The sequence below is a fragment of the Capricornis sumatraensis genome, chromosome 3 (assembly GCF_032405125.1).
Source record: "Capricornis sumatraensis isolate serow.1 chromosome 3, serow.2, whole genome shotgun sequence".
NCBI classification, from domain to species: domain Eukaryota; kingdom Metazoa; phylum Chordata; class Mammalia; order Artiodactyla; family Bovidae; genus Capricornis; species Capricornis sumatraensis.
This window is the reverse complement of record NC_091071.1, coordinates 145,691,613-145,704,665: the sequence shown is the minus strand read 5'-3', so window position 1 is coordinate 145,704,665 and position 13,053 is coordinate 145,691,613. Positions and strand designations below refer to the sequence as shown.

The 13,053-nt window shown below is 38.9% G+C and overlaps 1 protein-coding gene across 3 annotated transcripts in view; it reads left to right on the top strand.

Annotated features, from left to right (window-relative positions):
- Window positions 1-10,257: 10,257 nt before the first annotated feature.
- IKZF2 (IKAROS family zinc finger 2) overlaps window positions 10,258-13,053 on the top strand; it is a 167,228-nt gene continuing 164,432 nt past the window's right edge. For 2 of the 3 annotated variants that reach the window (XM_068967788.1, XM_068967787.1), the window contains exons 1-2: window positions 10,258-10,291; window positions 11,097-11,201. In XM_068967788.1, coding sequence (XP_068823889.1) covers window positions 10,258-10,291; window positions 11,097-11,201 — 139 coding nt within the window. The remainder of the gene's footprint in view (window positions 10,292-11,096; window positions 11,202-13,053) is intronic. The other variant, XM_068967789.1, reaches the window with a different exon arrangement.

Sequence of the window (13,053 nt, the reverse complement as noted above, 5' to 3'; positions counted from 1 at the left end):
ACCATGCAGTTTCTAGAACTTAAAACACATTTTTAAGTCCAGCTCTGACATTGTAGGGCTCTGGCCTAGATAATAATGTCTCCAAGCTTCAATTTCTTCATAAGAAATATGTGGCCAGTATTACCCCTCTGACTGTGGGGCTTATGATGCCTGGTATAAAATAAATGCTTATAGTGACAACAACAATACCTATGGCTTTCTTAGTCCCAGTGGTACCCCAATTTTGTTGAGATTAGTTGAATCATCAATTTAAAGTACTGCATTACATTATATTCTTTTTATTAGAACCACAAATAATTGTACTGTTGCTGAATAATTGCTCAGTTTTTATCACAGGTGTCATGCAAAATGTACCTGAGTACCTTGTTTGCTGCTTAGTTTTGTTTTTGAGTTGGCTGCGAGAAAGCTACACATTTTGTGGCCTGACTTAAGGAAATGTTTACATGGGAATTATATGTAGCTTTAGTACTATTCTCACTTTATGTTTTCACGTGTTTTATTTTCTTCTTGCACCTCTAAATTTAATATCATATATGTAAACATAATACTATATATAATTTACTAATTATATAAATGTAAATATATGGTGTTATTGTTAAAGAATCCACTTGCCAAAACAGGCAATGCAAGAGATGTGGGTTCATTCCCTGGTTTGGGAAGATCCCCTAAAGAAGAAATGGCAACCTACTCCAGTATTCTTGCCTGGAAAATTCCATGGACAGAGGAGCCTGGTAAGTTACAGTCCATGGGGGTTGCAAAGAGTCAGACACGACTGAGCAACTGAGCACGTGCAATTATATAAATTGAGTACATACAATTATATAAATTATATAAATATATATCCTTATAAGCCACTTTAAATCAGTCTAGAACAAGACAGCAGAGAAGGCAATGGCACCCCACTCCAGTACTCTTGCCTGGAAAATCCCATGGACGGAGGAGCCTGGTGGGCTGCGGTCCATGGGGTCGCTATGAGTCGGGCACAACTGAGCGACTTCACTTTCACTTTTCACTTTCATGCATTGGAGAAGGAAATGGCAACCCAACTCCAGTGTTCTTGCCTGGGGAATCCCAGGGACAGGGGAGCCTGGTGGGCTGCCATCTATGGGGTCGCACAGAGTCAGACACAACTGAAGCGACTTAGCAGCAGCAGCAGCAGAACAAGGTAGAATAAAAAATATAATAAAAAATAAAGTGCTGTAAATTCTGCATGAAGATTTATTTCTCAAAAATAGTACACTTGAAGGACACAGTTTTCCAGTGAAGCAGTTTCTGGAATATGGTTATAGGACATTTGATGATATCCTCAGTCTACTAAGTGGGACTTTCCCTGGTGTCTAGCACCTCACCATGACGTCAAATTTTCTGTACCTTTATTAAAGGTACAGAAGCTTGAGTAGAGCTGCTGGGGGAGAGATTCTGATGGTGCTATTCTCATCTTCATATTTCATGTCTTGGGACATTTTAGAATGCCAAACTAGCCTCTATTTTGAGCTAACCTTTCTCTAAACCACAAGCCATGAAAACTAGTTGACATTTGACTTTACTACCTGAGAGTGACTTTGATTCAGTTCCCTCCTTCCATACCTCAAGCCCTCTTTCAGATTCATCAGGGAGGAAATGGCTTCCCATACCCATCCCTGTAAGGCTCTTAATTCCCTAGGTTGCCACTATCTGGCTATAAAAAGAGGAAGGTTGAATCCCTAGATTCTTTCCTACACTTTCTATTGCTAATGAATTCTACTTTCTTCCATGGATACAGGATTGTTTGGAGGGTTCCCAGGTAACGCAGTGGTGAAGAATTTGCCTACCAATGTGGGAGACCTGAGACTTGGGTTCAACCCCTGGGTCGGGAAGGAACCCTGGAGGAGGAAATGGCAACCCAGTCTAGTATTCTTGCCTGGAAAATTCCATGGACAGAGGAGCCTGGCAGGCCACAGTTCCATGGGTCACAAAGAGTTGAACAGAACTGAGCACGCACACACACATACATAGGATTATTTAAACCTGTGATTAAACTTTGCTAGACCGTGAAACAATTTTACAAAGAGCTGAGGCTTCTCACAAACACCAGGCATATAATTCTGTGAGCTTTGCACAGTATTAAAAAAAAATAAGGATCATATACTTATTGGCAATGGTTTGACTACCAAATATTTCTCTTGAGATGTAACCTGCCATCCCTTTGCTTTAGACTGTGAATATCTCCAGCAGAATCCAACTATTGATGCTATAGATCTCTAGGCTAGCTGGCCCTATGTTCACCTTCCAATTCCAAAGTCAAATGATCACTTTTTATTTTCCTCTTACACTCAGAGGGTGTTTATTATTCTGTATCTAAAGTAATGCTCCTGAGACAATGTATTCTCCTTCTACTGTTATCCTCCATTCATGAGCTGTGTCTTCAAAATTTGAATCATCTTTTTATTTCCATGTACTAATATTTTAATTGGAGGTTTCCAATAACCTCAATATACTTTCTTTGTTCGATAATTTCATGACTTGCTAGAAGAATCTTCTTCCCCATGCCTGTTGGAATTGTGTTACAAGCGTCATCTATCCGCACTTGTCCAAAATTCCTTCATTTTTTGCACTGATCGTACTCATTTCTTCAAATGCTGAACACATCTACATTTTAAAGCAATTATGGAAGTTTGTAATGACATATTTAGAAATGTATACTTTCATTTTCTTTTCCCCAGAAATCTCTCCTGTCTTATCCCGTTGGTCTTAGTTTAACTCCCATGATTTATAATTCTCATTTGGGATAGAGATAGCTTATCACCTGCTCTACATCAAAATGTGCTTTCTACAAGAAATCTGATATTCTACTGGACTGTGAATTTAAGTCATAATGTTACCTTTTCTAGGGACATGGGTATTTGCACAAGAGCCTTATCAAACTGCAAAGTGACACTCTCAAGAACTGCTGAAAGAAACTACTGTTCAAGGTGAATGGAATGAGAAGACCCCTACCATGTGGGACTCACATGCCAGCAGGACAGACCCCAGACCATCACTGCAGTCACAGAGGCAAAGTTGGAAGACATTAACACACATTACTTATGAAATGGATTTGATCTTAGGATGTTTTCTTTGAAACTATGGTTCCATTTATGGCTTCCTTGCTTCTTCATAGTGCCAATCTAGGTCGACAGGAGAAAGTGAGACCATTGTTCCATATCCTGCTTAAAAAGAGAACAACACTTCAAAGAGTACACCACCACCTGACAAAATAAAACAAGCAATCAGATTTAATACACTGTGCCTATGTGTGCTTGGCAAACTTAACTTTTTCAGGAATTCAAATAATTTTAGGGCACCTTCTCTGGTTGATTATGTTCTATATCTACCACAATAAAACCAACTAAACAAAAAAAAATCAGTATATAATCGGTTTCCAAAAATGTCTTCTTTGATCTTAGGAAAGTACTGCACTGTTTCAAATTGTCCCTTTCTTCCCTCTGCTAAAAATAAAATCCAAACTTAAAAACATAAAGTTAATTGCTTGAATAAACAAAAATGAACTTTTATTCTAATTCTTTTAAAGGGTACTAGGACTTTTAAATCTAAAACAGACAAAATAAATTCTCTGAAGAGAACACTATCAATACCTCATGATGTAACCACCCTTAATCCACTCTGCCTTTTAAAAATGTTCTTTGCTAACTGTACTTAGTAATTATAGAATTAAATCTGTTGCATTCTTTGATAGCTTGGTTTATGAACTATCAGGTATTAACATGAAATAATATATGAAACAGAGAGGTCACATAAATGTATTTTACTCAAAATTATTTTAACCAATTTTACTATTCATACGTGTAAAACTTTATATTATCTACTAAGGTATCCACATTCTTCACATGGGTCATAAGACAGAGTCGACCTGTTAACATTATTTGTAACGACTTATGAGCCAAGAATTGATCAAATTATTTATGGAATTAGAGTGTATTTTTGATCTTGTATACTTTTTGGCCCTTAAAAACAGATTAACACATGGAAGCTAGGTGAGTATGGGGCTAGCTCCATATTCAACCATTTAATAATTACTGAGTACTACTGTCAAATCCTGTGCTAATTCTGAGAAAACAACAGTTAGCAGGACAAACATAATCTCTGTCCTTAAAAAGATGACATTCTAGCGGGAGGCGGGGGCAGAGATTTTCTTTTAAAAACTCAACAAATGAGTAACATTTACACAATGTATAATGAAAGAAATATGCCAGTGTAAGACAGGGATCAATGTCTGGAGGGAGTTTCAAAGGATGGGACAGAAGGGAGGACAAAGAACTAGCTATATGAAAAATGGTGGGGGTGGGGTATGTTTTCTCCCTACCTCCTCAACCCGCCCCCAAAGTGAAAATTTATCCAACTGGATATAGTAGCCAATGAACATACTACTGTACTTTCTTAGGATACATTTTTGTGCAAAGTATAACTATAAAAGTACTTTAAAAATGTGTGCAGTTATGGCAAAGGCTGGAAATATAGATATCCTTTGACCTACACAAACAATGTTGAGAAAAACTGTGAACAAAGGGAATTTCTAGTCTATACAAAGGTTTCAGTCCCTGGAGAAGGAAATGGCAACCCATTCCAGTATCCTTGCCTAGAAAATTCCATGGATGGAGGAGCCTGGCAGTCTACAGTCCATGGAGGGTCACAAAGAGTAGGACATGACTGAGAGACTTCACTTTCTTTCTTTTCCTTCCCAAAGTGGAATTGTTGAGTTTCAGCGCCAGGATTATTTGACTGCAAAGGATGAAACGGAACCCTAGTCTTTGTATGTAAACATAATCTTGACTTCTTTGGCATGAGTTTGAAATATCATGATCTTCAAATGAGAAAGGAACATTGGATGTTAAGAGGGAAGTTTCCCCAAATGATCCAATTCTCACAAGTGACCATGAGATCTTTGCCATTTTAAAATTTGGGAATCACTGCCTCCTACCCAAATCCCCCATCCTTGGGGAGACAGGGCCATCAAATGTCAAGTGTCTGAATACTTAGCCACTAGAGGGAGAGAGTGTGCCTCTGGTGATTAGGAAGCCAATGAAAATAACTCAGGAGAAGGATAGGCTTTCAAGGGAGCTAAATTAAGCTCTAATGAACCAGGGGCAAAGACTGTATCAGCTGTGGTGGCTTTGGGGAACTTGAAGATGATTCCTTAGAACTTCACAACGAATCCACTTCTACTACAGAATTAAATTGCTTAAACTATCCAGACACTTCATCTTAATTCTGAACATGTTTTAATTCATCTTTTCTAAGGACCTCCACAACTTTCAATACTTCAGGTTAGTCTAGAAATTTATGTTACCCTTTGTATACTGGGAATTTTATATATTATGAGCATTTCAATCTTGTATGATAATTTAAGATTAAAATTTTTGCTATCTATTTGGATGATTAGAATGATTTGTGGAGTTCTATGGTCTTTCCCAAATATAACTTTAGGAAAATCACTTTCATTTAGATAATTGACAGGTTAAAAAAAAAACACCAAAAACCTGCTTTACCATCACATAACTCACAGCTGTTCTTAAAATCGTCTTTAAAGTTGTTAGCCTGAGCCCAAATGATTTGCTCGCCAATGAAAACTGTTTAATCTTGTTTGCAGCACAGCACCAACCACCATTTCCCATGATTTAAAAAATAAGCTTCTTGGTACAGCTGTTTAATAAATCCAACAAATGAAATAAACTTTAAAAAAGTAATTCATTAAAAATATTATATAAAGTTTATACAAGTCACAGGATGTCCATGATTTAGTGTGTATCAATATGAAAAAAATTCCTTCCCAGTCTCCGAATCTAAAGACATTATCCAAAATTTCCCAGATATACAGAGTGATGCTTAAGATACAGTTGACGATTTTATTTTCAATGTATCATTTCTCTTCCCTCAGCAGAGAAAAAAAAAAAACCTCAGCAACTATTTCTGGGATTCTTCAAAGGAGTAGGAGTACAGCGCCTGCTCCTACTCTTTCAGCATTGATTTTCTACACAATCTGTGATATGGTTTCTCAGAAATGCTGTTTGGCAGTGCTGAAAATTTCACGTGTTTTCAAACTTAAGCCACCCAGACTACACAGTTCAGTATTTTCAGCTCCTTTCATTTTCCTTTTCCCTTTAATTATAGAAGTCTCTATTCCCTCTTTTTGCAACTGTGGTCAAGAAAGATGCTACACGCGACTGTTTGTAGAAAGAACGTTTTTGGTTTTTTTCTTCTCATGACGATTCACAGAAGTTCTTCCCAAATACAAAAGCTGCGCTATAGCTAACTGATGACACTGAGAGACAACACTTTACTCCTAACAACTTTTTAGACCCTCACCCGTTCATTCCTTTGACTGTGGTGGATGTGCCACACGCCCGGGGGAGAAAAAGCAAGTAGAGACTCTAATTTTAAACTTGCACTGTAAAGCACTTTCAAAATAGTAATAGTTGACCTGCATCTCAGACCTGACTTTCCTGCTCAATCCATTCCCCAGGACCCCTCTCCTGCTCCCAGTCCGGGTCGGTCGGGCGCCGGTTTCTAAAATCGCACCGCAGTTTATTGCGAAGCTGAGTGGGTGGGTCCACGCGCAAACCCAGACTCCGGCCAGGACGCCGAGCCCAGAGCTCCGCGTTGCGCGCCTTGATCTCGGTCCCGCGCCCTTCGCCCGGCCTCACCACAAATCCCAGTTTGAAAGAAAACTTCACGAGGCCGAAATGAACCTCCCCTGGTCGCTGCAATTCTTCCTTTCGAGCCGGCAGAAAACGTGAGATCTATTACGACTCGGGGAGGAGTGGATGGGGGAGGCTGCCGGGGCACTCTCGGCCGCGGGTTACCTGGTCCCCCCGCCCCCGACACGGCCCGGGCTTGGGGGGCGGGGTCCGCCGTCCGGGGGCGCCCGGCCAGGGGCGACGCGGCCCGGCGCGCGGGTGGGCGCGAGGGAGGGAGCGCGTCGCGGAGCCGCCGGGGCAGCACTTGTCCTGTAATCGATTGCCGAGCGCGCCGAGCGGCCCAGCGCTCAGAGACGCGCACACGCGCCTCGCCAGCCCGCGCACACACACACATATACCCCCCCCCCCACACACACCCACACGCACACACAGGCACAAGCGCCCCGCACACACGCGCGCGCGCGCACGTCCGCCCGCGCCCAGAGCCCCGCCGCCCGCCGCCAGCCCGCCCTCCGCCCGCGGGCGTCTGCGCGAGCCCGGCCGGCGGGGGAGATGTGCTCTGGCTCCGGCGGATCGGTTTCTCGGGGTTTGACCAGCTGTCCCGGGCTAACCCTGCTTCTCGCTGAAGATGGAGGAAGTAAAAACAGGATTACCCTTAGCTACAGATCCACTGCCTTAGTTTCCACCACCAACTGCAGTGCACAAACACACGTTAGGCACAGGAAAGAAAGAAAGAGAGAGGACACACTAACAGTAAACACAAACAAAAGGGTGATGGGATTATTTTACTGCATGCACTGCTGAGGTAAATCTCCGCTTGGCTTTTGCGTGGTGAAGAACAGCTTGTTTTATTTGTCTTCTGATTCATAGATTATATATAATATGTGTATCTGATTTGCAAGGTGGGGGGAGTGTTTTCAAAGTTAAGTTTAATTATATAGCATCTCGTTTTGCACCGTGATGTGATCAAATGACTTGTTGCTGTTAACCAGTAATAATAAGATATAGATACTATATATATTTTTTCTCTGGGAGGGATGCATTGTGGTTATGATTAGGCTAATGATTTCTGTAAAGGACGCTCAGGGAATCGGGTTGAAGATGATGTCTTCTGCCTTAATTTATCGTCCCCTGCTTGTAATCTGTTTCTGGGATGTTAATCGATTAATCAGTTCTCATCTCTATAGCTGTCATGGATTTGGACTTGTTTTGCTTTGTTTTAACTTGAATTCCAAGAAAGGCGGGGTAGCTTGGGATAAATTGCAGCTGTGTATCTATCCCAGGTATAAGGGAATATCCAAATCCTGTTGGAATTAAACAACAAAAACAAGCTGGTATGACACGTAAAAAGGCAGCAGTTAAATCACTTTTGACAGGTTCTGGTGTGGGCAAAAGAGATGGACTTAAGATTTAATTTATTATTACTATTTTGCTAAGGACGAAAAACAGTCCTGTGAAGTTGGCCTAGGTTCTTTGCTGGGTTCCCCCTGACTGTCCCTCCCCTATCCACCCCCCCCCCCCTTCTTTCAGTTTTCTTGTCTTAGCTTTTGGTCGATTCTTAAGGAACCGGTGGATCAAGTTTTTTCTCTTCTTGTTAATCGCATTGCTGTAGCACTGACTGACCTCTCTCTCTCTCTTTTTTTTTCCTCTTTCCTGAAAGTACGTGGTGCCATTCCTGAGTGACTTTTCCTACTAGACCATCCCAAAGGGACGAGGGGGAGGGGTGAAGGAGGAGGAGGTGGTGGTGGAGGAGAAGGGGGGTGTTCCTTCTCTCTCATTTCTTGGTTTTGTTTATCAGCCGATCTGTTTGCTGGATTTGGGCTCGGAATGACCCACCTGTAAAGTGCTTTTCCTTCCTCCTCGCCTTGAACTCTGCAGGGGGCTTGGCTTGGAAGGGGCAAGGAAAGGAAAGAGAAGGGGGAAACACAAAAAACTTCTTTCTTTCTCTCTCCGTTTATCTTCAGCACGACATTGTCACCTCCTCTTTGAGGGGTTAGAAGAAGCTGAGATCTCCCGACAGAGCTGGAAATGGTGATGAATCTTTTTTAATCAAAGGACAATTTCTTTTGTATGTACATTTCGTTTCTCTTTCTCCTTTTCTTTCTTTCCTTCTCTGAGGGTTAATAGTCTTTTCATTGATGGGGCAGACTTCTTTCGCTTCTCCCTGACGTTTCTTTCTTAATATGTGTGTGTTAAATGTGTACATTTTTAAAGAGATAAACTCATTTGTAAAATATCCGAAGAAACTGCTCCCCTTTTAAACTTTATGGATGCCTTTCTTTAAAGCCTTATGTAATCATAATTTGAAAGAATTTGGTAACAGTACAGCAGGTTGAAATTTAAGTGCTGTGTAGTGACTGAGTTGGGAATTTGATCTGATTATTCCATAAAGAAGAAAAGTTTTTTTTTGGGGGGGTGGTTGGTAGGGAGGGTGGTGGTGAAGAAGGGGAGGGGAGGGAGAAGGGAAGTGGTTTTGGAGACAAGAAGTGAAGCTGCCTGTTTTCCAGTAAGTAATGGAGAAATTCCAGGAGCCAGGGCTAAATATACTTGGCGATCAATACAGAAATGGCTCATTGTGAATAATTTAGCTGCTGGTGCAGTGAGAGTTTTTGAAACTAAAGGCAAAAAGGACCAGGGCCAAAGGAAAAAAAAAAAAGTAAAAATCATCTCAGGACATGTCAATTCTTTAAACTTTTTTCTTCAGAGAATACAGTTAGCTTATCGATCTTTTCATTATGTGGAATCAAAGCTAGGGGGTGTCATCTCATACAATTTATTTTTGTTTCTGAGAAGTAAGTTCTTGTTTTGTGTCATTGGTGCATGAAAATAATTCCCCAAACTTTACAAAAGTGATCCCCTTCCCCACAGCAAAAAGTGTATGAATTTTTTCAAATTGGAATGTATTAAGTAGGCTCGGCATTAGTAGCCAACCATGGTCTGGCAGTAAATTAAGGTTATATTGAACAGGTGCTCACACAGAACTTGGGGCTGGCTAAAATGTCAATACAAGCCTGGCAGTTGGGTAACTGCTGCAGAAACCTTCCAGAGGTACTTGGGCACGAAGTTGTTTTGTTTTGTTTTGTTTTTCCTCTGTTTGTTTGTCCTCCCCCCTCCCTTAGAACATGATGAACCAACTTGCAACAATTGTGAATAGAGCTATCTGTATACTCGGAAAGTCCTCAGACTGCAGCTTGATTGTAGGAAGTAGTGAATGGTAAAATACTTCAGTCCCAGCTAAAGCGGGCACATTTGAGGTGTATCCCCTTCCTCTTTTTTTCCCTCTAAACGGAGTAAATTCTGATGAAAAGAGTCATTACTTTCTCGATACAGCCCATCTCACAGCACACTTATCTTTCCTATCCTATCTCCAGCAGGAATCAGATCATTTGCAGAAAGAGTTCAGTGACTTGCAAATGAGCACATGCAGTACACCATAGTATGTTTCTTGGGCACAGGTTGCAGCCGCAGCAACGTGGGCTAACTGCTTGGAGCTTCAAATAAGTTAAGCATTTAATGGCAGAGACTGAAAGGAATCCTTGTGTTAAGGGTACAATCTTTTGTATTGCAGCACTGCACGTTGACTATGGAAACAGAGGCTATTGATGGCTATATAACGTGTAAGTATTCGTTTTCATTCATCTGTTATTGGTAAATAAAAGCATGTTTGTTACCTGTATTTTAACTTCTGAATTGGAAATTTTTATCAAGAATTGTATACTCTTACTGCCTGTTCACAGTTTCACCTTGTGAATGAGTTTGAGAAAATAGCAGGAAAGTGAAGTAAGAAGGAACTATAGATACATACTTGCCATATTAAGGCTATTATTTAAGTCAGTAATAGTTTAGCAGATCAAAACTTTCCTATTTGATTTTTTTCACTTAAGTTTAGACTAGGTTAGGTTACATATATGTCTACTAATCTGGAATGTACTAAATATTTAGTACTCTGTAATCTAATTTTTCAGACACATGATATGAAAGAGAATTAGCTCACTTAAGTTGACTTTTTTTTTTTTTTTTTTTTTTAGCAAACTCTCAAACATCCAACTCTCTGGCCAACGTTTTGAAAATACTCATTAAAAATACCGGGTGCTTAATGATTAAGTTAGATGTTAAAGGAAAATTTTTTTCAAATAGAAGATACTTTAGAAATTAACTACTCCATTTGTCCTTATTTTACAATTAAGATGAATGTGGTAGTGAAATTTTGTAAATGTTTTATTGTGTGCTGGCTGTGGCTTTTCATCATTTCATTCATTTATTATATATTTCTAAACTTTTCCTTATAATTTTTTGAGGAAAAAATGTATTTCATTAAAATTTCAAGACTATGCATGCTTTTGCATATATGATTACAAAGTTGGTAATTAGATTTTAGGTGACAGTGAATAGAGACCAAAATATTTTATTTTGTGAAAACAGGTGACAATGAGCTTTCACCTGAAAGGGAGCACTCCAATATGGCAATTGACCTCACCTCAAGCACACCCAATGGACAGCATGCCTCACCAAGTCACATGACAAGCAGTAAGTCTTCATTTTATGATTTTTTTTTCCTATTTCTCTAGTGATATACTTGAATTTGTTAGGTCTGTAGGGTCCACTCACTTTGTGGTGTAGCTGCTGCTATAGATTTTGCTAAAGAAAGAACAACATAGATTTATTTCTGTTCATTTTGGTATCATAAAACATGAGCCTCCTTACTAGTCTGAACTATCCCAAGGTGGCATTTGGGAGCTGGTGCTTACCTGTATCAGGTAAGAAATGTTAGGCTTTGCTGGTTATTCTTTTGTTTTGCCAGGTTTATGACGATTTATTTTTTGTTGTTGAGTGAAAAAATATGGAAACGTGTTACTTCCTAGTAAAAAAAAAAGAAAAGGAAAAAGTTATCTTCTATTGCCTTGGCACAAAGCTAATACATTAATGGTAGAATCGTAGTGTTAGTTGCTTTTTTAAGAAAACATGAAAGTTTCTCTTCTAAAGCACTGGAAGTAATATGTGACTGAAAATTTGTAGAACTCATTTACATCCATTTCTCTGACAAAGTGAAAGCATTTTGTTTTAGGCTGTCAGAAAAGAACTGAGAAAATTTGGAAGGATATTTTGAACTTGCTGGAATAGTTTTGGCTACTCTTTTTGATAAAGAGTCATTCTTTATATCAAGATATAGCAAACATTGTTTTTGTGTAATAAAAAAGCAACTTGCATGCTGTCAGTGACAGAAGATAAATACTTTATTAAGGATTTGGTTTGTTTTCTCTTAATTATGATGTTTCATAAGTTGTCAAGTGCACATGCTTTATTACTCCTACTTAAACTTAATTTGAAATCTGTTTCCCTTTTACTTCTGATATGTGTTATATTCTTATATAGAAAGGACAGCTGACTTCCATCTAAATGCAATTTAATTTAGAAGCTTTCTATTTGGGTGACATGTGAAGGAAAGCCATTTCTTTTCTTTTTAAAGAAGATTTAATAACAAGAAAACTGAATCATATGATGAATTATAAGCATATTCTTAATATGTTAATTCTGATTATCTTGAGAGAACAAATTTTTCTTTCCACTTCCCTCTTATAGCTTTCAAAACTTGAGTTTGTTGTAAAGTTACTAGCTTCATAGGTAGTTAAGCCTTCTGAATTATAAGCAACAGTATATAGAGTACCGGTAAATACATTTTGCAGTTTGTTATCTTTAAGCGACTCTAGCTATTGACTTGAAAGTTTGAGCTGTATGAACTTGCTTTACTTTTTTAAAAGTTGTCTTTGTTTTTATTAATGGGAATTGCTTCCTAGGAAGATTTCATTCTAGAAGCAATCACTGAAATTCCTTTATCACATAGGAAGAAAATTAATAGTAAGGGAATGCATATAAATTATAGTGCTAATCTCTTGTAATGGATCTTGTAGCATTAATTTTTTTTGCTAGTTGACTATTTGATAAAAGTTACATACTGTTGTAATATAGGGAGTATAATTTTTACATTTTAACATTTAATGTGACTAGGTCCTTGGCAATATAGATTTTTATTTTTCAGATAATTTTCACTTAATTTCCTAAAGCATAAAGATAGATTGATATGCAGTTTCTGTTAGCTTAATATTTAGCTTATATCATCTTTAGAAACATTGAGGATAAGGGGTAGGTAATAATAGGTAATCAGACTTTGTTATCCCTGAGCCACCACTAGCATATCAGCAGGAAAATGCTTGTTAATTGGTTAATTAGATCTTTTATTTGTGAATTTGATTTTGGTTTTAAAGTAATCCTTTCTAAAAGGCAGTTCACTCATTTATTTTGAATAAACATTGCAGAGTTGTAGACATGATCAGTTTGGACAAATAAGAACTGTGCTTTTGACATTTGAGTTTTTCTCACC